The 25,087-nt window shown below is 38.9% G+C and overlaps 2 protein-coding genes and 1 non-coding gene across 4 annotated transcripts; 2 read left to right on the top strand and 1 right to left on the bottom strand.

Annotated features, from left to right (window-relative positions):
* Nucleotides 1–781: 781 nt before the first annotated feature.
* zgc:195245 (uncharacterized protein LOC565483 homolog) lies at nt 782–5,326 on the bottom strand. Of its 2 annotated transcripts, none has more exons than XM_040153403.1 (5): nt 5,187–5,326; nt 3,560–3,587; nt 2,996–3,146; nt 2,744–2,888; nt 782–1,467 (listed from the first exon to the last, which is right to left on the bottom strand). In XM_040153403.1, exons 1-5 carry the CDS (start codon nt 5,208–5,210, stop codon nt 1,366–1,368), a joined length of 450 nt encoding a protein of 149 aa, XP_040009337.1. In that variant the 5' UTR covers nt 5,211–5,326; the 3' UTR covers nt 782–1,365. The 2 variants fall into 2 exon arrangements, with proteins under 2 accessions (XP_040009337.1, XP_040009338.1); XM_040153404.1 differs by having other exon boundaries at nt 2,996–3,104.
* Nucleotides 5,327–7,124: 1,798 nt separating this feature from the next.
* LOC120804581 lies at nt 7,125–7,500 on the top strand. Its single transcript, XR_005709458.1, has one exon.
* Nucleotides 7,501–10,516: 3,016 nt separating this feature from the next.
* smc5 (structural maintenance of chromosomes 5) lies at nt 10,517–24,842 on the top strand. Its single transcript, XM_040153735.1, has 24 exons — nt 10,517–10,779; nt 12,836–12,977; nt 13,295–13,347; nt 13,663–13,825; nt 14,106–14,240; nt 14,608–14,748; nt 14,871–15,032; nt 15,667–15,738; nt 16,430–16,685; nt 16,865–17,019; nt 17,887–18,000; nt 18,187–18,281; nt 18,544–18,676; nt 18,913–19,086; nt 19,244–19,413; nt 19,592–19,715; nt 20,171–20,293; nt 20,511–20,636; nt 20,807–20,902; nt 21,401–21,505; nt 21,624–21,743; nt 22,343–22,522; nt 23,658–23,753; nt 24,390–24,842. The coding sequence occupies exons 1-24, from the start codon at nt 10,619–10,621 to the stop codon at nt 24,522–24,524; spliced, it is 3,231 nt and encodes a 1,076-aa protein (XP_040009669.1). The 5' UTR covers nt 10,517–10,618; the 3' UTR covers nt 24,525–24,842.
* The last annotated feature ends 245 nt before the right edge of the window (nt 24,843–25,087 follow it).

Here is a 25,087-nt window from a genome sequence, read left to right as displayed (position 1 = left end):
TTACAGCTAATAAACCCTTTATAAATGGTGCCCTACCAGAAAGCGGTACCTCTACTTCTGCTTCACTGCCTTTCAGAGGTAAATGTACTTTCTACTTCACCACAGTTATTTGACAGCTATAGCTAATAATTACTCTGCAGATTCAGACTTTACATACAAAACATGCGATTATAAGCTCATAAAATGTTACACATTGGTATAGATTAGCCTGTCCTACAGTATATAAAGTACAGTAGAAGATTATGAGAATAGAAAATATGGTGTACTGTTATAGTATACAGTAAACTGCAGAACAGCATATAAAGAAGTTAGAATCAGCTCCACGTTGACCAGCAACATTAAAATGCTGCTTACACGAAAATGCATCTGTACAAAAAAATACTTTTGTACTTTTACATATGTGAAATTTTAAATACAGAGCTAGACAGATCTGGCTACGTCTTTCACCACTGATTATTTGTAGCACTTCTGCTAAAATAACTTAAATGTTATTCTGGAACAGGCTACTTTTATTTGCCTGCAGCCAGTGGCTTCACTGACTATCCCAAATCACTCCAGTGCCTTAACCAGGCCCCTGGGTATTCCTAGCCAGTACATCCTGAAAAGCCTCCTCCAGATGGCCTGTGCTTTCTCTTCTCGTCCCGTGATGGAATGAAAAGATCTGCTAATTAAACAAAGTGCCATATCCATGTGAAAGAACCGTGAGAGTCCTTAGGGAGAAGAACTGCATGCAAATTACGTCCAGCAAAACAAACCATCTCTGCAAACCATAAAGCCTTTATTTCCACAGCACACGGACACACTAAAGATCAAAAGTCATGACAGAAACAGATAAACAAACATGCAAATTTATGACACTGGGGGGTTTCTATTGATACAAAACAGTTATGTTGAGAAATGTGTCTGTTAGCAATCCCACAACAGTGGTCTCTCGAAATAAGAATTAGGCTTGACTGAAGTGGCCCTGAAGAAACATGAGAAGTTGACTTGAAAAAAATAGATAGTATAATTAAAATAGAAAACATAAAAAATATCTAGCCTCTGAATAGTAGTAGCTTTCCCTTGACAAATATTGGTACACATAATTATAAATAAAAAATTAGCACTTCCACCCCCTCCTCAGAAACACAACGGTGATTAAATTTACGAAGACATTTCTAAATATGGATTATGTATTTTCTGGTTTGTATGATTCCTTACACAAATTCTGATATTTCCAAATGCAATTTTAAACCCTTCAAGTGATCTGAAGCCAGCAGGTGCCTCTGTGATGTTTTTTTATATGTAACTCAGCAGACATATGAAGATAAAGATTTAGGGCCACTATGGTGAGATGCTGCGGGGGCTGATGGGAGCCTTAGGGCCTCACTGCTCAGACATCTGGGTGCGCCTCAGGTTGTCCTTCACACGGACAAACTCTGGGATCTTCTGCTGGTTCTCCCGCCGTCTGATCTCCTCCTGCTCGTACTAGAAAAACAAAGTACAATTCAGCGTATCTACTCTCAGCCAATCAGTATCATCCACCTCATCCATCTTCCAGTTGGTCCAGACCAAGAGCAGTTTACCTCATGGTCTGGACAACATTCCAACACCAAGGTTTAAAAAGAGACTGTTAATGTCCCAGGGTCTAAATGCTGTTCCAAAACGCTTTCTCAACCTCGGAAGAGCTGGGGTGGATGAAATCTTGGGAGTATTTCGCCATAAATATTCCGCGCTGGCACAAGATATCAGCTTTTGAAGACTTTAATACGGAAATTTCAGTATTGGCAGTTCTCTCAGATCCTTTGCTGGAGTGAAAGTACCAATATAACAATGTAAAAGCATCACAAGCAAAAGTCATTCATTCAATATCCTGCTCAAGTAATGATACAGAAGTATTATTTACAAAAGGCACTTCCAGAATCAAAAGTACAAGTACTTATTCTGCATTAAGATGGCCCCTGTGATGGATGTATTATTATATATATGACATTTGTAAGTAGCATTTCACTGTTGTAGCTTGTTGAGGTGGAGCTCGTTTAAACTATTTTATATACCATTAGATTGTTGGGCTCCTTCTAAAAGGGTCACCAAATAAATCTGAGGGAGATGTTGACGAAAGTAAGAGGAGACAACAAAGTTCCTATACACCCCATTGTTCTTATTTTCTGACTTTTCTCTAGTCTTTGCTTTTTTGAGAAATATATGGGTAATTTGACGTCTCTGGGTGTAGAACCGTAATTTAAATCAAACCATCTGAGAAGTTTATAGGAGAAATTGGATTTGTTGGAACGTGACAAGGGGCCAAATTAGATGCTGCTTCTTTTGTAAAGGGTCACAGGCCAAAATGGTTGGAAGCCATCTGTTTAATCTTTAAAAATGTATTTTATTTATAAAGCTTATCATGTTTTTTTTTTAAACGTAGAATCTAAATCTGATTATTAACCTGCATCTGCATCTGTCAAATAAATTTAGTGCAGTAAAAAGTACAATATTTCCCTCTGAAACATAATGAAGGGACAAGTAAAATGTAGCAGAAAATGAAAATACTGAAATAAAGTATGAGTAAATCAAAATTGTCCTTGAGTGCACTACTTGACAAATGTTCTTGGCTACCTTCCGCTACTGAGTACTTGCATTGGCCCTTGAAATCCTTGTAGTAACACTAAAAACAACCACTGTGTGTTTGGGCCAGAGATAATTCATTTGTATTTTATAATAACTTTGTGAAATGTCTCTCAGCTGAATGCCATGTGCCTCTGACCTCTTGCAGCTTCTGCTGCCTCTTGCGGAGCTCTGTCTCCAGATCTGAAGGCCGCCGTCGTGCCATCTCCTCCTCCTTGTGCAGCTCCAGTCTGCGCTGCTCCAACACTCGCTTCAGCTCCGGTTTCTCCTCCAGCAGCAGGCCCCTGCACGGTCAGCCGGAGTCACAGTTATACACATGCATGCAATCCACCCTGCCCTGCTTCGAATGCTGAGAGGATCAAAGGTGTTTATAGTGTTTAAACTCCCGTACCGTTTATGGCTGAGCAGCAGCTCCCGGTGCAGATTCTGGTAGCTCGGTGTGTCCGCTGAGGAGCCGTTCAGTTTCCTGGGCTGAACGATCTCATCACTACTGCAGTCTGCTGCGGAGTGATGGGACAATGGCAGGTGGCCAAAAGAGTTCTCTGAGAAACACAAAGCAGCAAATGCCACCGTCTGTTGACTTGTACTTTTAACTCCCTAGATCTGATAAATTCTGCCAAAAATGACTAAAAACTAGTCTTAAAATAGATAAACAGAAAAATAATTGACTCTAAAAATCTGTCATTCAGCATTACTAAAATATAATGGAACCAGTCTGATTTCATTTTGTCAGGTTAGTACTTATAAAGATAATTCTATCAAACAAATCAATCAATCATTCAAACAGTCTGATTGATCTACAGTATTTGACAGGTCAAATAGATTAAGCAATCAAAAATTTGATTGGTAACATCTGAGTGATACTCAAACGTTATAGTTTCATCAACTGTATGTGTGGTTATTTTAATTTTAGAATACAGTTCCATTATTGTTTAGCATTTGTGCACTAAGATACCTTTTTTGTGATGCCCATATCCTGGTTTCTGTCGGTTTAAAAGTGTGAAGGAGGAAAAAAGAAGAGACACCCTATTAGTAATTTGACACTACTAAGCAAGTTAACACTGATGTACCAAAACTGGTGTGTCAAAAACAGCTTCTTTATTTTGATCCTCACCTGATTGGGCAGAGGGTATAATTAGATAAAGGCTAAAAGGGACAGAGCCTGCTGTGCTGCTTAAGCAGGTGAGCTGTGTTTACTTTGATCACAAAGGTGATGTAACAGCTTTGTCATCCTGTCAGAGTGACAGTAATGTAGGTTTGGCCCCACATTGGTTGTAAAACACGAATTACACTTATATAGTAGTAATTGCGAAGAAGATTAAGTAAATATCTGCATTTATTACACTCATGATATAACAACATCGGCATGCATGACATCCTACTGTAACACAATCGGACAGATACCTCTGCCACACCCACTGAAACCAGATAAGGGAGCAAATGTTAGATGCTGTTGTCGTCCAGCCTTTCTGAGATAGATAGCTACATATTTCTCCTATAAACTGCCCTACAGATGACCCCTAATGATCCTCAGGCTCTGTATTTGGGATTGTGCCTTTTGCTGTCCCTGTCACTGACGTAAGCCTTCCGATCCTGTTCCTCCTCGGGCCCCTGCAGAGAGGCTGAGCTGGGAGATAACCTGATGGGTGTCTGACCTGATGGAAACCATTGTTCCAGACAGGGCCTGCAGCGCTGGGATGGATTCCAGCAAAATCACTCCATCAGATCTCTCACAACCTCTTCCTTCACTCTAGCACAGACACCCTGAACTGTATTGTCTAATGTAGCGCTGACATACTTTTACCCTCAGAAACATCAACTCAGTATTTAATGGATTGGATTTTAGTGTTTGAGGCCCATGTCCAATGGTAGCCAAAGGATAGATACGGCTTATTTTTGGCCCCATAAGCCATTAGTTAGTGTGTTGTTGCTGTGAGATAAATACCCTGTGTTTCCAAAATACTATATCTGTCAAAGAAAGCTCGAATACAACTCAGTCGGGTTTTTTGAGGCTTTCCATCCCGGTGTAAAAAGGATTTCATAAACCCGTGTTCACGTGTTTTTACACGTGACATGTGGCTGCAGCGGTTTTCTTTGGTGACCTGAGTCATTTGAGGAGCATTTAAGTATCAAAGAAAAGCAGAAAGATTCTCATGAGGATAAAATATACACACTCAATAAATCATGTGTTTGATATTCTTAAATGTGGATAAAAATGTTTGATGTGAACTAACACATTACTTTTGAACCAACTAAAATAATTTTATAAATGAATAGAGACTGTAATGGACTGTAATGAAGTGGCATCTTGATTGTCCTAATCTGCAGGATAATTCTAGATTGTCCCAACGACAGCATCCTGTAATAAGGCAAACACTTATATTTTTGATTGTAATTTAAATCATATAAAGTCTGTCGGACATATAGAATTCAAAATAAACCACGGCAGTAAACTCACTGAGGCAACGCTCACAGCCTGAACGAAAGTCAACTAAACCTCTGTCAGATTGCCACCAGACCAGACACTAGCCTCTCACTAAGATAGGAGTAAAAGGCTAAGAAAACGGCTTGCAAGAACTCACTTTCTTTGCAATAGATCCCTCCATGGCAAGATGGTGGAGGTCCACTGTTTCTGTCCAGTGATGGAGTTTCTTCTTTAGTCCATTGTTAAAAGAACCACAGCTCTTCACATAGTCAGTCTGTTGTCTGTTTCTTTGCCGCATCCAAGTCCAACATACTGCTGATAATGAGGGATCCTCAAACTCTTAGAAGTAGTCAATATTGGTAGTAGACACCGAAATCGTATTACGCCATTCAAGATTACCTCACAACCCCCACAGGGCACAAGACGCTAGATTAGTTAATTGCTGCTGACACAAATGCAGCTTAAAACCAACCTAGCATGGCACTATTACCAACCCATTAATACTGACAGAGACTCCAACAACAACGGTTTTCAGGGAAACCAACATAGTGTTCTTAGTGTAAAATGGTCAGATTTTTTTTACACTGGTTCTTGGAGACATAAAGTTCAAGTATAACAATTAGCTGAAACGTTTGGTATGGTGTTTACTAGATTTAAACTAATTTATTAATTCTCTACATACAGACGTAAATAATCAAAACTGTGCCTCATCAACATTTTCAAAACAACATTTCTTAGAGGCCACACTTCCAGACAATCTTGGAACTATATGGTTTCAGAGCAGCACCCAGTGTGTCTTTGTACCACTACAACCTAAACTGACATGACACAAGCTTTGTTCGTGTATTTGTTTGCTTGTTTGTTTGTTTTTCAATTTAACGGGACAATACAGATCAACGTTACATACAGTATAGTTACATACTTGCAACAGATGTTATGTATATAGGGTGTCCAGCTAAAGCCCTTTTCACTTTAAGGGTAAAAACAACCAAATAAACAACAGACTGGGGATAGAAACAACAGAACAGACGAAACAGACTGTGCACATATGCATATGCGTGGGTCTCTTTGTGTAATTATGGTACATGACTGTGTATGCACCGACTTACACAGCAGTAGGTAAAAAAGTGCATGGGTGTAGGTATGTATGTGTATGTACATTTATATGACCAGTTGATTAATTTAAAACTCATTCAGTGTTCACAGTTTTGTTGTTTTTTAAGCTCCTGTTTCAGCTAGACATTGAAAACTTTAAATTCTAATTTTTTCAAATTCACATAGGCCTACTTACATTATTACTTGAATTATTATTTTTTTTATTTTATTCACTTTTTCCTTTTTTTCTTAGAACATTGTTGCTTAAGGCATGATCACATCACCCCTATCTTGGCCTCTCCTCGCAGGCTACATGTTCATTTCAGAACTGCTTTTAAAGTTTTCCTTAGAACATTCAAGGCTAAACGCGGTCTCTCTCCAAATTATATCTCTGAACTCAACAACGCCTTTTGGCCAAATCGCAGTCTGAGGTCGTCTGGCAAGGATCTCCTGGCTATTCCTCGATCAGGGTTGGGAACCCGAGGTGACAGAGCCTTTGCTGTCAAAGCTCCCTGACTCTGGGACGCTTTGCCAGAGGAACTCAGGCTCGCCACCTCAGCATCAACCTTCAAGTCACTTCTCAAAATACACGTATACAGACAGGAATCTACAACTTGCTGTTATAGACTATCACACAGTGTCTTGAGCCTATTTTTTACTTACTGTGCTTGCATTTTGAGGTTTTTTGTTTGTTTGTTTGTTTGTTTCCTGGTTTCCGTCTTGTGTCTTGTTTTGTTGTGTTTTCATTTTTGATCCTAGATTTTATTTATTTTTATCTTTTGGTATTTCTCTGCTCTGTGAAACACCTTGAAACTATTAAAACTGTAATTTCTTCATTTAATGCAAGAAATACCGAGGTAAAAAAAAAAAAGAGAGAGAAAAGAAGTGAGGGTCTTTTCCATTAATGGCCACATGAGGTCAACATACAACTATTTTCTGCTTTCATTCACCCATGACTCCTTGCGGCTTTTCGATTTAAAACCCGCCCCGGATGTTCCTGTTCCTCCACAGTTTGAATGGCTTGTGTTTGGTGTGTTTGCGTGTGTGAGTGTTCGAGTGTTCGGCGACTGCTTGACTGAGTGAAGTGAGGGTGTTTGTTTGTTTGTGTGTGTGTGTGTATTTCTGTAAAAACCTACACAGTGATCTTATTTGATCCGGTCCGAGTTCGGCTCTGCTCTGATCGGAGATGATAGGAAAAGCGCTCGCAAGCCTCCGTGGCGATGAGCAGCAGGCAAGATGTCAACCTCCAGGGCCCTCCACGGCTCTGTGTTGTGGTGAGAGGTGATGAATTGATCAGATATACTAGTTCTGGCTGAGTTTGGGGTTCATCTCAAGCTTCACGATGGACAATGAGTAAAGAGGCGATTCTGATCTGACCACAACCGACAAGCAGCGAGGAGCCCTGAGTGGTGGCTGTTTTTTTAACCGTTTGAAACCGTCCGACCGTTCGCAGCGGCCTCGACTCTGCTCACGAGACTTTCAACAACAACAACAAAAAAAAATGTCGTCGTGATGTGAAAGTAGCTCTAAGATCCAATTTCACAAAAAGAAAAAAATACCACCAGTAAAGACTGTTCATGGTAAGGTCAGTGCTTTAATGAAGTGAAAACCAACCTAGGTCGTAGGCCTCGGTACACACGGTGGGACTTTACAGCGAATTTCAGGTCATTGTTCTCGCTGTCCGGTCCGTAAAGTTTGTTTTGGGTCACCCTCAAGCCACAAACGAACCCGGGAATTTGGTGGCGGACAAAAACGGCTAAATTGCTAGACTTAAAATTGCCAGGTGACCAGATACATGACTGCCAGAAGGTAACGTTGCGCTCTTAACTTCTGCATGTTCGGGCAACACCACCGCCATCTTCCGAGGTGATACTGTTTCCACGACATGTTTCCGCCGCCACCAAGTAGCCAACAAAACAAACAAACGAAACAAAAACAACAAAAAAACAAACTAGTGAAAAAAAAAAATTAGTCACTACAGGTTAAACGTTACTGTTCATCGTAGTAATGGTAACTTTCCTATCTTACGTAGAGGTTCCTAAACGTTACTCGCCTGTGCCTCCGTTTAGTTCACATTTTTCAAGTCGGCCTTATCACAATTCTCACATACCCATAAGGTACTGTGCAAAAGATGCAGGCACTGAAATTAAAGTGAGGATGCTTTTAATAAAAAAATAATGCCATGAATAGTTTTTATTCATCCATTAACTTTATACAGAATACAGCAAACTGAAAAAATAAAACAAAAAACAAACCCTAAATCAAATCAGTATTTGGTGTGACCACCCTTTGCCTTTAAAACTGCACCACTTCTCCTGGCCACACTTGTGCAGGGTTTTTCAAGGTAATTGGCAGGTTGGTTGTTCCAAGCATCTTGGAGAACTTGCCTCGGTTCTTCTGTGGATTTAGGCCGTCTCAGTGTCCTCTGTCTCCTCATGTAATCCCAGACTGACTCCACGACGTTGAGCTCAGGGCTCTGTGGGGGCCAGATTGTCTGTTGCAGCCCTCCTTGTTTTTCTTGTCTCTGAATTTAGCCCTTTACGACTCTGGCTGTATGGTTGGGCTCGTTGTCATGCTGCAGAATGAATTTCGGAACAAATCAGATGCCTCCCTGATGGTGTAGATGATGGATAAGAATCTAAACATCTAAAGTAACTTAAACTTTTACACAATACTGTTATACATGTCAAGTATTTTTGTGTGATCTATCATTCCCCCTGTCCATGCTGACCCTGAAGCGATTCCTACCTTAATGATGGTTATAATGTTTTTGTTGAAACTGATACAGAGTTGTTGGACTGTTTCTAATATATTGTCCACCCTATTTATAACCTTGTTGGGTAGACTTAAGTACTAAAACACATCTCAGTTTTATGCAATGCAGTTCAACAGCACCACTAACTACCTTCTCCAAAATGACTACAAAGATCAATCAACACCTCTCTAAAATTGTTGAACAAAAATGGATGATATAACCTCATGAAGGTACAATGTAGTCTAATACAAATTAAACTGCACTAAAACAGACTGCATTAGTTTTAGCTAGATCTACCTAATAAAGTGGCATTTGAGTGTAAAACATATTTAGAAAAAATTACCATATCGGGTAACAATAAAAATCATATGAGGCTGGGTGACTAGGATATAACTGGGGATTATTAATAAATAGGATAAACCAATGAATGATCCCTATTTTATTTTTAACATATGACATTGTGGTGCTTTATTCATATAGTTATTTTGCAAAACTGTCCAAAGTTATGGGAGTCAATCCATTTCTTTTTATTCAGGTGGAATTTCCCCATTAATAAAACCAGTTGTGCAATGAAAATATTCTCTGTCCTCATCCTGTGGTTGGATCATTCATTCAGTCTATCTTCTTGTAAAATTCTGAATGACTACCCAGGACATTTTTTATACATATAATAAAGAAACAGATGAAAAACTGTTTATTTTTACTCTACAGAACTCACATTCAATAACATAAATCCTGGTCTAAATATCTCCAGCACATGTTTTACAGGATATATCTGCCTCGGAATTTCAAAATAAAGCTCTCTCATTCTGATATTAACACAATGTTTATTACCTGCTAACCAACAACTGTAGAGCTGTCAAGTTGTGTTTATTTTTGGTATAGTTTTGAATTTGGCTTATATATTTTGTGTTCAAACCAAAATATACTTTTAGACATATGCAATTAAATTATTTGATATTGTTTTACAGATGCCCTTATCAAACAAATATCACCAGGGGTTGATTGCAGGGTGGTTGAAGACAGTTGTATTTTATATATATATATTTTATATACATGGATGAATTCAGGTGATTTTTTTTTTTTTTTTTTTTTTTTAACTTTATTCAGGAACAGGAGTGAGGTGAACACACCAAGCCATAAAAAAGGAACAAACAAACAAATAAGGTATAAATGAAAGACCAAAAAACAAACAAATTGTTTGCATATGTTTAGTTTCTTCATATACAATGCAGCAGGGCTTAATCTTATTAAATTTTCCCCGGTTAATATGGAATGTAACCTAAAATTATTAAATTGATAACACTGTAGTGTTGGGACTTATCTATATCACAGACATAAAAACCAAACAGCACATGTTCAAAACACAAATATTCAAATAAAACTTTGAAAGCAGTAGCATTAGACAAAAAACAGAGTACTAGAAAAGCTCTAGCACAAGAGAAAAACGGTTTCAGTGGCCAACGCACGAAAGGTACAATTATCATCAATATCACCGTTACATCTATTTAAATCTAGATTAGTAGTGTAAGGTTTCCGGGATAAGAGAGTTTCGGTAGAGAGCGTGTACACACTGTCTCGCGATAATGAACGTTAGCTTTGACAATGACGTCTGTCTGTATACACGTGACCCCCTTTGTCCAACCAGCTTCTCAGCAACGACTCGACGAAGCGCGCGAGGGCGAACGAAAGAGCCCGTACTTGTTTAGGTAGGCTGCCGTTTCCTTTTTCCTGCAACCATGGCGGAGTCCGGCAAACGACGGCGACTCAGTCACGTTAACAGCAGCTCACAAACTTCTGCCAGCGCCGCCAAAATGTTCACGGGCAGTCAGCGCGATGCAACCGGAGGAGAAAGTTTTGTGGACGGATCCATACTGCGCATCACCATGAAAAACTTCCTGTGAGTTAATGTTCATCAGCTGTCAGACAACAACAACAGAACAACGTGTTTCGCTGCCAACCTGGAAGAAAATGAGAGATAGCTGGCCGGCCTGGCTAACATATCAGAGCTACCTGGCACCATAGCTGGGTGCTTTGACCTCTGCACATGGGTGCAGAACTGTGTTATGCGTTCTCTAAAAACCAGAAAACGCAGGGCTGCCATGTGAACTGATGTATTCACTCTGCAACCCACAAAATCAAGTCCAAGTCAGATATTTGAAGTTCCAGTCAAATCTCAAGACTCTAAGGGATGAAATCAAGTCAGATCGGAGCCCCAATCAAGTCTCCAGACTTTAAGGGAGTCCAAGTCAAGTCTTCATAATGTCTATTTCTACAGTATTGATTTTAGTACAGTGCAAAAGTTTTAGGCACTTGTGAAAAAAATGCTGTAAAATGAGGATGCTTTTAAAAATAATTATTTATCAGTTAACTTCATACAGATGGACTCAATCAAATCAATATTTTGTCTGATCACCCTTTGCCTTTAAAACACCACCAATTCTCCTGGCTACTGTTATGCACAGTTTTTCAAGGTACTTGGCAGGTTGGTTGTTCTAAGCATCTTGGAGAACTTGCCTCAGTTCTTCTGTGGATTTAGGCTGTCTCAGTGTCCTCTGTCTCCTCATGTAATCCCAGACTTACTCCGCGATGTTGAGATTAGGGCTCCTGAGGGGGGCGACTCCTTGTTCTTCTTGATGCTGAATTTAGCTCTTTATGACTCTGGCTGCATGTTCGGGGTCGTCGTCATGCTGCAGAACACATTTTGGGAAGCGATCAGACGCCTCCCCGACGTTATTGCATGATGGATAAGAACTTCTAAAGTACCTAAAACTTTTGACCAGTACTGTACATTCAGTTGCCAGTTCATCAGGTACACCTTGCAAAAACAACTTCAGTCTGACACAACAGTCCTGACACAAGTCTCCCTTTTTTGAATGTTACAATGTTTAGCTTTTGTTGGTACTGTTTTAGAGAGATGCTAATTCAACTTCAAGGTCATTTTTGAGGCCATTTAAGGAGGCCGGGGACCTGACTTGCTTTACACTGAGAAGTGTTTTTAATATTTTGTCCACACATTTGTAACAGTAAATAATTAATAAATGTTTAGTCTATAAAATAGAGTAGTCTACCCTACTAAATAGTTAGAATGTACTCAATCTTAGAAACACTATGGCGTACAGTGAATACACTTCAGCAGCAAAACAAACTATAGCTCAACCAATACAGGATTTTTGAGGCTGATACTGACAATTTTGTTTGAGAGTTTTAAAAAATGATATCTCGGGCAGTATTAATTTGTCTATACACAACCCACAACATAAATACACATTTTTGCCCTTGTAATGTATTGGGCAGGACATTTAAAATAAACTTGTCACTTATCTGTGTTTCAAAACATATCTCGTGTCTCCCACAAACTACAGCCTCCGAAATGAACAAAAAAGTGGAAGGTTAGGATTAAATACAGAAAGATGTTTCTTCAGCGTGGTGTGTTCTGGCTGTCAAGACACTTTAATTAGTACAACCTAAAGTCTGAGGGATTGTGTGTGTTGTAAGAGCTTTGTCTCCCTGCCTTCCAGTTAAGGCTAGTGGGGCCTAAACGGGACGTAAAAAGCCCCTTGTCATTGCAACAGGAAAGTCTTTATCTGACCTCTCAGACAGCCAGGTGATGCACCTAAATAACCAAATGTTTAGCATTTAATATTTTCATCAAAGCAAGGCAATTGCAGCATTTCCCCTACTAAATTGATTAGCAGAGGTGGTGAGGCCCAAAGTGACTTGTCCCGTGATCAGTTTAGTCAGTAGATGAGAGCCTAAACAATAGCCACACTTGTTAGATGATATTTGCTGCATGAAGTGGTACTCCAGCTCTCATAGGATTAATGTTTTAATTCATAAAATTATACTAATTTTTATGATGTTAGTAGAGGTCGCCTTTATTTCAGGCAAGGTGGCCTGCCTCTGTTGTAAAACACTGCAGGAAAACTTTAAATATCTACTTTGTACTTCCACAGGACCTATGACTACTCTGTGGTGTATCCTGGACCTAATCTGAACATGATTGTTGGAGCCAATGGAACTGGCAAGTCCAGCATTGTTTGTGCAATCTGTCTGGGTCTGGCTGGCAAGACCGCTATCCTGGGCAGGGGTGATAAGGTAAACAGCAGAGTAACACAGCCACTGGTAGATACACTCAGAACTTGATCAGGCCTTGGTTTCTTTCCAGAAGGCCAGTGAGTAACTTATTTGCAAAATACAAAGTTGATAGGTAGGGTTTCAGCTGAAACAACAGCACAGCTGTTATTTGTTATTTGAATGTCATTCATTCTTCTCTTGCACTGCATGTGTTGGTTTTTTCTCATCTCCCTGCACCAGTGTCACCCCGTACAATTGTTATACAGTTATTTTACCTGACAAATAATTTAATTACAATTCGGACGATTGTTAAAAGGAATTTTTTTTTCTTCCTTTAGGTTGGACTTTATGTCAAACGTGGCTGCAATAAAGGATCTATTGAGATTGAACTGTGAGTCATCTGAAATAGATTGCAGACACGCACTGTTAGTTTAGTTCAACTAACAAAGCTTTTAGATAGGTGAAATCCATTTGTTCAGAAGTTCCAGGGGAATCTGTTTAGAAATCAAGAAATATTAATCTTGTTAACGTAATTCAGCATTTTAAAAATACAGTCAGTTCCACCTCAAATGATACTACTGTTATACTGTTTACCAGTGTTAAATCAGCCATACAATGACTTTATAAATAATGATTACATTAAGTCAATTTTTCTTAGTGCTGGATGTATCTGATTGTCAAATCACACTCCTTGTTGTTATTCAAGGCACAAGAGTGGTGGTAATGTAGTGATTAACAGAGAGATCCATGTGGAGAATAATCAGTCTCTGTGGATGCTGAATGGAAGACACTGTAACCAAAAAACGGTGGAAGAGGAGGTCAAAGCTCTGCAGATCCAAGTCAGCAACCTCTGCCAGTTTCTGCCTCAGGTATGTTTTTATCACTGTGGTACAAGCCTGCCCGTGGGCAGCTAATTAGAATTTTCCTACCCCAAATATTCTATGCAGTTCAGTCTGCTTAATTAATCCTGTGACAAGGTAGGAGAGTTAAACAGCCCAAGAATTATTTGTGCAGTTTTGCAAATTACTATACCAGTTCATTCTTCAAAGAACAAGTCAGAACCCTAATGGTTCTTAAATGCAACGTCAATTTAAAACTTGCCTCACTGTTTTCCACTTTTCTGCTGATGTGGTTGGTTTATCCTCACAGGAAAAAGTGGGAGAGTTTGCCAAGATGTCCAAAATTGAGTTGCTGGAGGCAACTGAGAAGTCAGTGGGACCACCAGAGATGTACGAGTACCACTGTGAGCTCAAAAACTTCCGCAACAAAGAACGAGACCTGGAGGTAAACAAAAAGCTTTATATGGACATGAACAGCTACAGCTTGTGCCAGTTTCTTCTGTCCCATCCCAGTCATACAACAGAGACATACAGACATTTTTGTTGAAAAATGAATGCCTTTTCTAGAGCTATATAAAAAAAAATACAAGAACAAAATTAAACAGTTTTTTGTATATCTATTTCCGTCAACATCATTCCTGTGCATTCTGTAATGTCTGTCACCACTCTACAGTTTTTAAAAAGAACAAAATTATACAATTTTACACCATCGATTATTTAACTTTTTCTTCCATATTAAAAACATGTAAATGCAGCTTTGCCTCAGACTCTTCTAGGTTTTTCAGGGTTGTCGGTGGTTTGTTTCCCTTTAGAACATCGTGAAAGAAAAGGCCAACTTCTTAGAGAAGGCCAAGCAGAGGAATGAAAGGAACAAACATGATGTGAACCGTTACTATGAAAAGAAGAGGCATCTGGATGTGATTAAATTGCTCAAGAAGAAGAAACCGTGGGTGGTGAGTGGCTGAAACGAAACACTGTGCACAAGAAAGAGAGACAAATAAACACAGTATTTAGTCAGGGTAAAACTAAATTCTTTGACTGTGTTAGCTCTGTCCCTGTTTCCCTGAGGGATTAGGAGTATGAGACCACCCGTAAGGAGCTTGAGGGTGTGAAGAGGGAGCGAGATGAGGCCAAAAAGCAGCTCTCTGCCCAGAGGCAGGCCCAGGCACCTATGCTGAGGAAGATTCAACAGATTGACAACCAGCTGAAGCCCACTGAGGCACAAATAAAGGCAAAGGTGAAAGAGCCAATATTGTTACACTTTGAATGAAATGTCTGAAGTATGGCAGTTGGGTCTTAAAGAAGAAATATGGGCAGTGATGTGTTACTGTTTTGCACACATGTAGAAGGCTTTAATGGAATTTGTTTACTTTCAGCCTTATTTAGAAATAAAATAATAATGATAATAAAATAATTTTATAACCTGTTCGTACAAATGAAGTAGGCATTAACTTTCACTGATAGGCCCTAATTTGGCACCTACAGTGTAGTAAGTGCAGTTAAATGGTGTTATGGAAAGCCTTTTTGGGCATCCATTAAGGGATTTTTCACGAGTTGTTGTAAGTGAATTATAAATGATTAAGAGCATTATGCTGCCCACAAAAATGCATATTAAAAATGTTTAGAGATTTTTGAGTGTGACACTTGAGCATCCCGCCACCATTTTACACAGTCTATTTCTTAAATACACCTTTACTGAATTTGAAGCACGAATAATTAAATTAAATCATAAAGCTTTTGAAAGGAGGTTTAAAGTCGTCAAAAATCAAAGGCTAGGTTTTTTTTGAGCATGTTTTTTCTGTAGCAGAATGAAAACAGCAGTGAGATATTTGTGATATCCTGATGGCAATGATGACCTTGATGTTTTTCAGACTGCCGCCATCAAAGAAGCCTCAAACAAGTGCAAACAGAAACAAGATCAGCTGGATCGAAAACACAAAGAGGTGAGACGCGCTTTCTTTTTACTGAGAAGGATGAAGAGAATCAGCCCTCAACAGCCCTGGAAAAACGTAATCTATGGTGTCGTCCGTGGATGACAATTTATTTATTTAAGCCTGTTGCTTTTATCTTAGAATAACTGTAGATTTTCTTGTTGTAATAAAAAGAAACAAGAATGGGGAGAAAAACCCAATGAATAAAAGTCAAATTTGGATTTGTGTCTACCATTGATTTGCAATATGCATTTATTATTATTCTTTTTTAGATACGATTGAACAAGAGATTGATTTTGGGAGTGAACAGATTCAGCAGCCAAGAATGTTGTCTTTTTGTATTTCTCATTTTATACTTCCTTCACACTTCACATTTATTGAGTGCTTTAATCAATGACAGCAAATTATATTTTGAAAATTTCCTAAATGATTTCAGTTAATTTGACAATATTTTATCCTTATCTTTGTATCAAGTACAGAAGAGATACAAAAGGCAAATACCATTTGAAGGATATAATCAGTATTTTTTTGTATTTTTTATATTTTTTATAAATTTTATTTTTATTTATATTTATGTCATGAGCCTACTGCATATATTTTATGTTGCTAGCTTTTCCTGTCCAGTGTCCCTTTATCAGAGTATAGAGTAGACTTTATCTGCAGCTACATGTTTTTCATAATGAATGACAACTCTTCTCTACAGATTGAAGATATTGAACAAACACTGAGACTGAAGCAGATGGAGGAGGAAGACCACCAGAAGCGAATCAGCAACACCAGACGGACTATTGAGGACTTGAAGGCAGAGCTTGCCAAAGTTGGAGATCAACCAGACGTGACACCGCAGATCAATGCTATCAATGTCGAGTTGAGAAGCATCCAGGAGGAGAGAGCCAAGATCAAAGGAGAGAAAGCTGACCTTAGCAGGGAAAGGGACAAGCTCTGTGGTGAAACTGCGAGTGAGTTTTTCCCACACACTATACAGTGTTCTCTGAAAATCTTTACACAAAGAAAGATCTAATTATGAATCACATTAAACATTATAATGCTAGTCACTCAGGTACTTGGACTCCGCCTGTGTCAAGTCAAACACAGAGTGTGTTTCATGTAGATTATGTTCATTCATTTTTATTGCCAGAGTTCAAGAAAAAGCTCAATGACATGAACAACATGATGAACGCCAAGGAGAGGAAGCTGCAAGGACGCCACCGGGACACACATACTGCTCTCCAGTGGCTCAGACAGAACAGACACCTTTTTAAAGGGAATGTCCATGAGCCCATGATGCTGGTGGTGGGTAATACTTCACTTTAACTGCCCTATTTAGCATCATTTAGCAGTATTTAATAAATGGTTTAATAACACATTTTAATGTAGTTGTAAGCACATTAAGTAATTATTAATGTATTATTTTGTCATCACCAATAACTTCTCCTGTGGGCCCCCATTAGTGCAGGCTGGTGTATAAACAGATGAATGACTATATAGTAAAACAAATCTGTAATAATATAAGATGTCTCCTCTTAGAAGTTATAAGTGTTGATAAATACTGTACATTAATAAACACACACAAATGGTAAATGACAGCATTATATGGCGCCTTTTTTCCAAAGCACTTTACAATTTGCCTCTTACTCACTCATTCACACACACACTCTCACAACGATGGCAGCGAGCTACCATGCTAGGTGCTGCTGGACCATTTGGAGCAATCTGGGGTTCAGAGTCTTGCCCAAGGACACTTCAGCATTTGGACAGGAGGAGCTGGGGGATCGAACCACCAACCCTGTGATTAGTGGACTCCCAAATGTCCTCAGATCTGCTTACAACTACATTATAGTGTGTTATATACCAATCCTTAATAGTTCAGAGTGGTTAAAGTAAAGTATTACCATGATGTGTACATGTTCATATAACAGGATGACAGCACGAGACAGATGTGTTCAGTGCTAAGGGTTGGGATTGGCTTTGTTGATTTTATTCATTTGTAACTGGGGAGAATTCTTCTCTTAGCAACAAATGTTAAGCAAATTTTGAGTAAGTTATTTAGGCCATTTTCCCTTCAGAAACTGAAGCCTGGTAATTTAGTGGTCAGTATTGTGATGGTAATGCTAATATCATTTATGGGGTCTTAATGCTATTTCTTTCTTTATTCCTCAGATTAATGTGAGAGATCATCACTTTGCTAAGTATGTGGAAAATCACATCCCATTCCATGACCTGCGTGCCTTTGTCTTCCAGAGGAAAGACGACATGGAGAGTTTCATGGCCGAGGTCAGGGTGCTGCAGAGTATTGTCGTGTTGTCTCTGAGTCGAGGATGAAAATTGTTCTTATTGCAAATTATAGTTTGCAATAAGTTAATATAGTTAACGTCAGGCAAATCCTAATTTTGTGTGGGAAATCCAGTTTTTAATCTCCCAAATCAAAGAAATATTAATTGGATCTGTCCTGAACCTTAGGTCCGTGACAAGAAGAACTTGAAGGTGAACTCCATTTCTGCTCCGGAAGAATCGTGTTCTAAGCGGCAGCCGTCCCGAAATATTGAGTCCCTGAGGTGAGAGAAAATGAATCGGTTGAGTGTAATGAAGTATAAGGTCAACATAAACTGTATTTATTTGTGTGTGTCTGTTTATTTGTGTAATTGTGTCTCTGTCTGTGACTGTTGCTTTTCTGTTTTTATATGTACTTTCTTATTTTTAATTTTTGTGTGTATATGTTTGTGTGTGTTTGTGTGTGTGTGTGTGTGTGTGTGTGTGTGTGTGTGTGTGTGTGTGTGTGTGTGTGTGTGTATAATTTTTTTTTTTTTTTTTTTGCAGGCGTTTCGGATTCTTCACCTACTTGCGTGAGATGTTTGATGCCCCTGATGAGGTGATGAGTTACCTCTGTCACCAGTACAAGGTGCATGACGTCCCTGTGGGCAATGATCAAACCAAAGACATGATTAAAACAGTACGTTCCTCTTCCTGCATGATTCAGTTTCTCAGAACAGAATGCAGAGATGCGTTTCAGAGATGTCAGATTCAAGAGTCATTCTTCAATTTGATGTCAAAGAAATTAGTTGCTGAGTTAAAAATTTAATTGGACTGTGTTTTAATCGATGATGCATTTTAATTACTGTCTAATTTAAGTTGCATAAGCAGTATCTCTGCTGACCTGAGTCTTTCTGTCCATTTTGTTTCTCCAAGGTGATTGAGGAGCCCTACCTCAGGGTGTTATACACAACAGAGGAGAGGTACACAGTGAAGAGGTCCTTTTACTCCAACAAGATTAGCACCAGTAACTCTGCAGTGCACCCTTCCCAGTATCTTACTATCACTGTGGACACTGAAGAGAAACGGCAGCTGGAGCAGCAGATGAAGGTGAGACACTTGAACAAATGTGGACGCACAGGCCAAACCCTTTTCTTCAACTCCAATGATTTGTAAATTTGGTATCTGGCATTTCTCTACCAGTACAGTACCTTGAGAAATTTCAATATGCTGGTTGAGTTTAGCTGTTAACCCCCACTGTGACCAGGCATGTGAGTTGAAGTTACAAGACATTGATGAACGGATGGAGGCCCTGCAGAAGGAATTAACCGCCCTGGATCGCCGTGACAATGAATTGTTGGCAGAGAAGAAGCGTCTCTCAGAACTAAAGGTCAAAAAGAGACAACTGGAGCAGAAAATCAGTACCAAACAGGACAGGTAAATCTGTCTTAAAAGGTCTCAAGGACTACTAAAACATGCGCTGAAAGTTTTCCTCTCTATCATGTCATATTTTTACATATGTAATTCAAGTATTAGATCATCCCTGTAAAGGTGCATTAGTTTGGTGAATCCAGATTTTAAGAATCGGTGTAACTCCCTCTTCCCACGTGTTTAGTCTCAGGCAGATGGAGCAGAGTGTTATTGATCTGAGGAAGATTGAAGAGGAGACAAAAGAGAAAATTGGAGCAGTCAATTCCCAGAAGGTGTCCATAGTCGCAGCGTTCATGGCCCAAATGAAGGTACAGATAAATAAATTTATAACTACGATCCTGTATATCACTGCATTACATTTCATAGCTGTGATAAGATGACGTTTTTAATTTAAATATTTTCCAATAGCCTGTTGTTTTTTTTTTTTCTTCTCTTACTTATTACTTACTTATACTTCACCATTGGGAATTTTTTCTGACTGCACCCACCTCCCTTCAGAGTTTTTCATACTATATCTGTCTCTATTGCACCATAACTCTACCTTCTAGCTGACATTATATCAAACTTACATTGTTAATGAATTAAACCGTGAGAGAGACCATTTCTGATATTTTGATAACAGGTTTTTAAGAATATTGTTTTTTTCATGTCTTGTTATAAAAATGTAAACCTGTCCTCATGATCTTCCTCTGCCTTTTGTTTGTCTTCAAGTGTCTGACTCTCATTGGTCCCTCTGTTTTTCTTGTCTGTCCATCGTCTGTAGCTGAGAGCCACGCTGACTATGGAGAAGGTGTACCTGGCTTTGGAGACCGTGGGGCTGACAGCAGAGAAGATCAAGCTGGAGAATGACTGCAGAGAAGGCGCCTCTGTACTTAAGGCCACTGATGTAAATGTTTCACATACACGTTTATGTACATTCACAAAGTCACGGAGTCAAGCTAGGTTGATAACGTGTTGCTCACTGAGAGGACCAGGAGACAAAGTCCCCATGTCAGCAACTGTCCACCCTGCTGGGGTGTCCATGATATTCCTTCATTTATTTCCCGATCTACTCCTTGTTAGATCTCACTGGTTTTATGTGAACTGTCCATGTGTTCTTGCAGCAAAAATGCAACCGTCTGGAGCAGAGGAAGGTCCAGCTGACAGAACAATGCAAAGACCTGTTGAAGAGAGCAAAGTCCATGTGTACGATGCAGCCTGATGAGTCCTTACCTGAAGACCTGCGTAATGTTAGTGTTTATCGCAGTCTTACCACTGAATACATGAAACAAGCCTCCCCTTCTATACTCCCTATAGACTATGATCCTGTCACGCCGGCTAATGACAGCTGTGGAGGCATAAAAATATTATTAATGATAGTTCATAAAGTGTTAATTGTTCTTGTTTTTTGTTAATGCAGGCGTTCAGCAAGCTGCCTGACACACTGGACGAGATTGATGCCATGCTGAATGAGGAGCGGTCCAGAGCCGAGTGCTTCACTGGACTCAGTGAAAGTGTAAGATAACGTGAGAATCAGGGTTTAATTTGCACAACGAGAGCTCAGTTTAAAAATAAATAAATAAATAAATCATAATTATGACTTAATTTTCTTAAGGCAGAGTAGAAATTCTGACCTTGCTTTAACCAGGCCAGAATTATTTGTTCTGGAAATCTGTTAAGAAATTTTTTTTTTTATTTTTTTTTGGAGGAAGGAGGATTTTTATTTTAATTTTTCCACAACTGCAAGTGGCTTCTTCAAAAATCATGTTAAGTATCAGTAAAGTCATGATTTTAAAATTGTAGCAATGCACACAATATTTACAATGCTCGTGTTAGGAAAATGTGATTTCGAAACATTAGAACTTGAAACTGCCTTTTTTTTTTTTTTGATCTCTACAGGAAAGTGCGATCAGAACATATAAGCCATTTTATGCTCAGCGGTTTCTTTATCGTTGGCTTTCGTACGTTTTCCAGAGTGTAAATGTTAGTCACATTAATCCTCTCTGCTGCAAAGGTTGTTGACGAATATAGCAGTAGAGAGCTGGAGATCACACATCTGGAGAAAGAGCTGGAAGATCAGAGCAACGCGCTGAACGCCTACCGACAGAACATATCAGAGGTGCATGACTTTTTTTTTTTTTTTTTCACAGAAAAATGGTTCAGTCTGTCATTTCTGGTATGACAGAATGGTCATCCTGTGTATAAATGTGTGTATAGTGACTTTGTTTGTGTCACAGGCTAAGGAACGCTGGCTGAACCCTCTGAAGCAGCTGGTTGAACAGATAAATGAGAAGTTCAGTGACTTCTTTCGCTCCATGCAGTGTGCCGGAGAGGTTGATCTGCACGCAGAGAATGAGGTAAATGCAGACACACACTCTTGATCTGATATCGCAGGGTCAAAGGATGATTTTAGTGGCCATTTCCTTTTATTTACTGAATTGAGCACAATTGTATATAAAATTGTATTTTATATGCATTTGGCCCTATCAAAACCTAAGATTTACTTCTTTTTAATTTTTTTAATTAATTTTTAAAGCTATTCCACACATACAGTAATAACGAGTGAAATACTCAAATTCATGACATTTTTTTCTTTTTATGGATGCACTGTCGAATTACATGAAATTGAAAATTCTAAATGTCTATTGTTTCATTTTACACACATTTTTCTTCAATTCAAAACGACACACTGCATTTGGTATAACTGACTCAACATAAGACGTTTTAAACTTTGAGTTGTCGTACAACTTGCCTTTGAATAGTTGATCCCACTGGTTGGTCTGAGAGTACTGACGAGATTAATTATTTAATGTGAGCGATAAGATTAGACAACTGAGTTGAGAGCGAAGACTAAAAGCATTCATAGAACATGTGTTTGGATCAAAATGTGCATGATTTGTAAGTGATATTTGAGGTCACTAAAGCAAAAACAGTGACTGCTGTTTGTCCACTGCAGGAAGAGTATGACAAATATGGGATCCGTATACGGGTGAAGTTTCACAGCAGCACTCAGCTCCACGAGCTGACGGCCTACCATCAGAGCGGAGGAGAGCGCAGCGTCTCCACAATGCTCTACCTCATGGCCCTGCAGGAGCTCAACCGCTGCCCCTTCAGAGTGGTGGATGAGATCAACCAGGTGGTGCTCACACGCCGACACACACACACACACACACACACGCAGAGTCATAACAGCTTTTCCTTATTGGCTATATGAACATAAAAACTGAGCTTCATCTGAAGCTACTGCAAATATTGCCACGAAAACCAGGCACGGGGTTTGTTTAATTGTACAAGCAATACAAAACCACTTCAGTCTCTGTGGTCAAGACGGTATATTACGTTCAGTTTCAACAGATTACAACACACTCTAACTAAAGACGAGAGTTTGTTATGATGTTTTAACAACAGTCTGTGAAATGATAAGTGCCGGGCAATTAAATGAGCAATTATGTAAAAAATAATCCAAGTGTGTATATTAAAAAAAAAAACTAAAAAAAAAACTGGGAGAGGAATGAGCTAAAATGGCTTAAAAAAAGCTTTGCGGGTTTTTTGCTCAGAAATACAGTACATATAATTAAGGGACAGTACCAAAGTATGAAAATAGAAAAGGAGCAGAACATTTCAATGAGGTGGAAAAGAAGCATGATACACCCTGACTACAGGAAAAAATAAAAAATTTTCTATGTCTCAAATTTTAAGATTCACGAGTCAGAATGTAAAGTGTTTTATAAATGGCCATGGAGTGGCGCTGTAGGGTCGAAACTGCACCGAAAATTAAGCGCTGGTTCCTCAGGTCATGGCCCAACTTTCCACCAGATTTAGGCAAGAATGTAATGTAGGTAATAACGCAGTATCTTCAGATGATAAACAGATACATACAGGGAAAATGTATGAATCCTGTTTCATATTGGATTGGGTTTTTTTTTCTTTTTTTTTTTTTTTTTAAATGATTTAAAAAAGTGAGCTTTTACTTCAATAAAATAATTTGTTAGCAAAGCAGCAAAATTTTCACTTCCTCAACTTATCCATCCTCAAACAAAACAAAACATTAACACAGGCCGATTTGAAGGGACCAGGATTTTATAGACTCCTCCTGTGTTCAATGATTTTATAACAAAATTTAACTGAGTTTACAAATATTGATTGATTTTATTTATTTTTTGTTCACCCATTTGCATGCCTTCATTTCTTGAGCATCTCGCAGGAATTAATACAACAGTCACTGCTGACTTATGCGGATGTTACTGAGTCTGTCTGTCTTCTGTGTGTAGGGAATGGATCCTGTAAATGAGAGAAGAGTTTTTGACATTGTGGTCCGTACAGCCTGCAAAGAGACAACATCCCAGTACTTCTTCATAACCCCTAAAGTGAGCTTTTTTACCTCCTAATCAGTGAGAGGTCAGATGGCAACAAGAGACTGACCTCATTTTGTGCGTGCGTGTGTGTGTGTGTGTGTGTGTGTGTGTGTGCATCTGTGAACATGTTATATATTTTGCTTTGCTAAAGTGGCTATTATCAATATTGTTATGTCTGACCACAACTCAACTGTTTTGGGTCACTCTGCATCGTTTCGAGCCGCAGCAGGCAGCTGTATTCAGCGAAAAATGCTACAATCCACTGTAAACTACCTGCTCAGCCTTTAGAAGCTAAAGAGGCAGACATTTCCTTCAGGAGGTGGTAGAGGCAAAAAACTGAATTAAAATAGAGTGAATTTTGGACTTACATTCATCAGGTAGCCAGAAACATGGCTCTAAATGAATGTTAATGTTGCTTCATATCTGTATGGATGTGTAAATAGGAAACTGTTTGCTTTATCAACTTAAAATCTGATACCCTTTCAGTGTTGTGTTTACAGCTTGTAGCTTTGTGGCCAAAAAGTCAGCTAATGCAGGTTTAAAATGTTTTGTGTGAAGCTGTGTGTCTGCTGTATTATGTTTGTGCACCCACGAGACTCTGTGCTCTTTGTTTTCCTGAACCTTCTCCCCTGCTGTGTTTTTCTTCAGCTGCTGCAGAATCTTCAGTACGCTGAGGAGATGACCATCCTGTGTGTCCATAACGGCGCCCACATGCTTCCCCCGAACCAATGGGATGAAAGGGCTTTCATTAGACGGTGTCTCCAAAGAAAAGCCCGGGCATGAATCCACCAGGCTGACCTGACCTGCCTGGGTTCACTTGGTTTCCACTTCATTGAGTTCAAGATATATGACTGTTAAACTGAAAGTGATGTTACTCATTTATGAAAATGAATTTCTGTTCAGTTATTTCAGATACAATATTCTATATGAACCTTTGAAAGAGAACTGTAATTTTGTGCTGGGGAAAGGTCTTAAACAGATCATCAACATTCACTTGCAGCAATGTGTCAACTCTTTTGATAAGGAAGAGATGAAACATATTTTGTATTAACAGTTAATATGTTTATATATTTGAATAAAATATTCTGCTGTTTTGTTTAATATTTATTTAGAATATTCATTAAATATCTGATACCATGTGTGCTTGGCTTGAATACCGCTTCGGTATGCAGTGCGGCATTAAATAGGCAACGATATTTTCTGGAAAATACAAAAGAAGTTTTTGCATGCAAAATACCTTCATGCTATTTTGATTAAACGTCAGAAAATACGAAGACAATAGGAATGTGTTACATGAGATACTCTGCCTAAATGTGTATAAAATTTGGGGGCTATCTGCACAGACG

The sequence above is a fragment of the Xiphias gladius genome, chromosome 18 (assembly GCF_016859285.1).
Source record: "Xiphias gladius isolate SHS-SW01 ecotype Sanya breed wild chromosome 18, ASM1685928v1, whole genome shotgun sequence".
Classification (NCBI taxonomy): domain Eukaryota; kingdom Metazoa; phylum Chordata; class Actinopteri; order Istiophoriformes; family Xiphiidae; genus Xiphias; species Xiphias gladius.
Note: the sequence above shows the minus strand (reverse complement) of the source record. Positions and strands in the feature narration are given on the sequence as shown.

What these genes read in the sequence shown, in the direction of transcription:
- zgc:195245 (XM_040153403.1), bottom strand. Translation starts at nt 5,210, where the DNA reads ATGGAGGGATCTATTGCAAAGAAA. An exon ending in CTGCTGCTCAGCCATAAACG is followed by an intron (nt 2,889 to 2,995) that starts GTACGGGAGTTT and finishes CTGACCGTGCAG; the next exon opens with GGGCCTGCTGCTGGAGGAGA. An exon ending in GGCAGCAGAAGCTGCAAGAG is followed by an intron (nt 1,468 to 2,743) that starts GTCAGAGGCACA and finishes TTGTTTTTCTAG; the next exon opens with TACGAGCAGGAGGAGATCAG.
- smc5 (XM_040153735.1), top strand. Translation starts at nt 10,619, where the DNA reads ATGGCGGAGTCCGGCAAACGACGGCGACTCAGTCACGTTAACAGCAGC. An exon ending in ATCACCATGAAAAACTTCCT is followed by an intron (nt 10,780 to 12,835) that starts GTGAGTTAATGT and finishes GTACTTCCACAG; the next exon opens with GACCTATGACTACTCTGTGG. An exon ending in CGAAATATTGAGTCCCTGAG is followed by an intron (nt 18,282 to 18,543) that starts GTGAGAGAAAAT and finishes TTTTTTTTGCAG; the next exon opens with GCGTTTCGGATTCTTCACCT.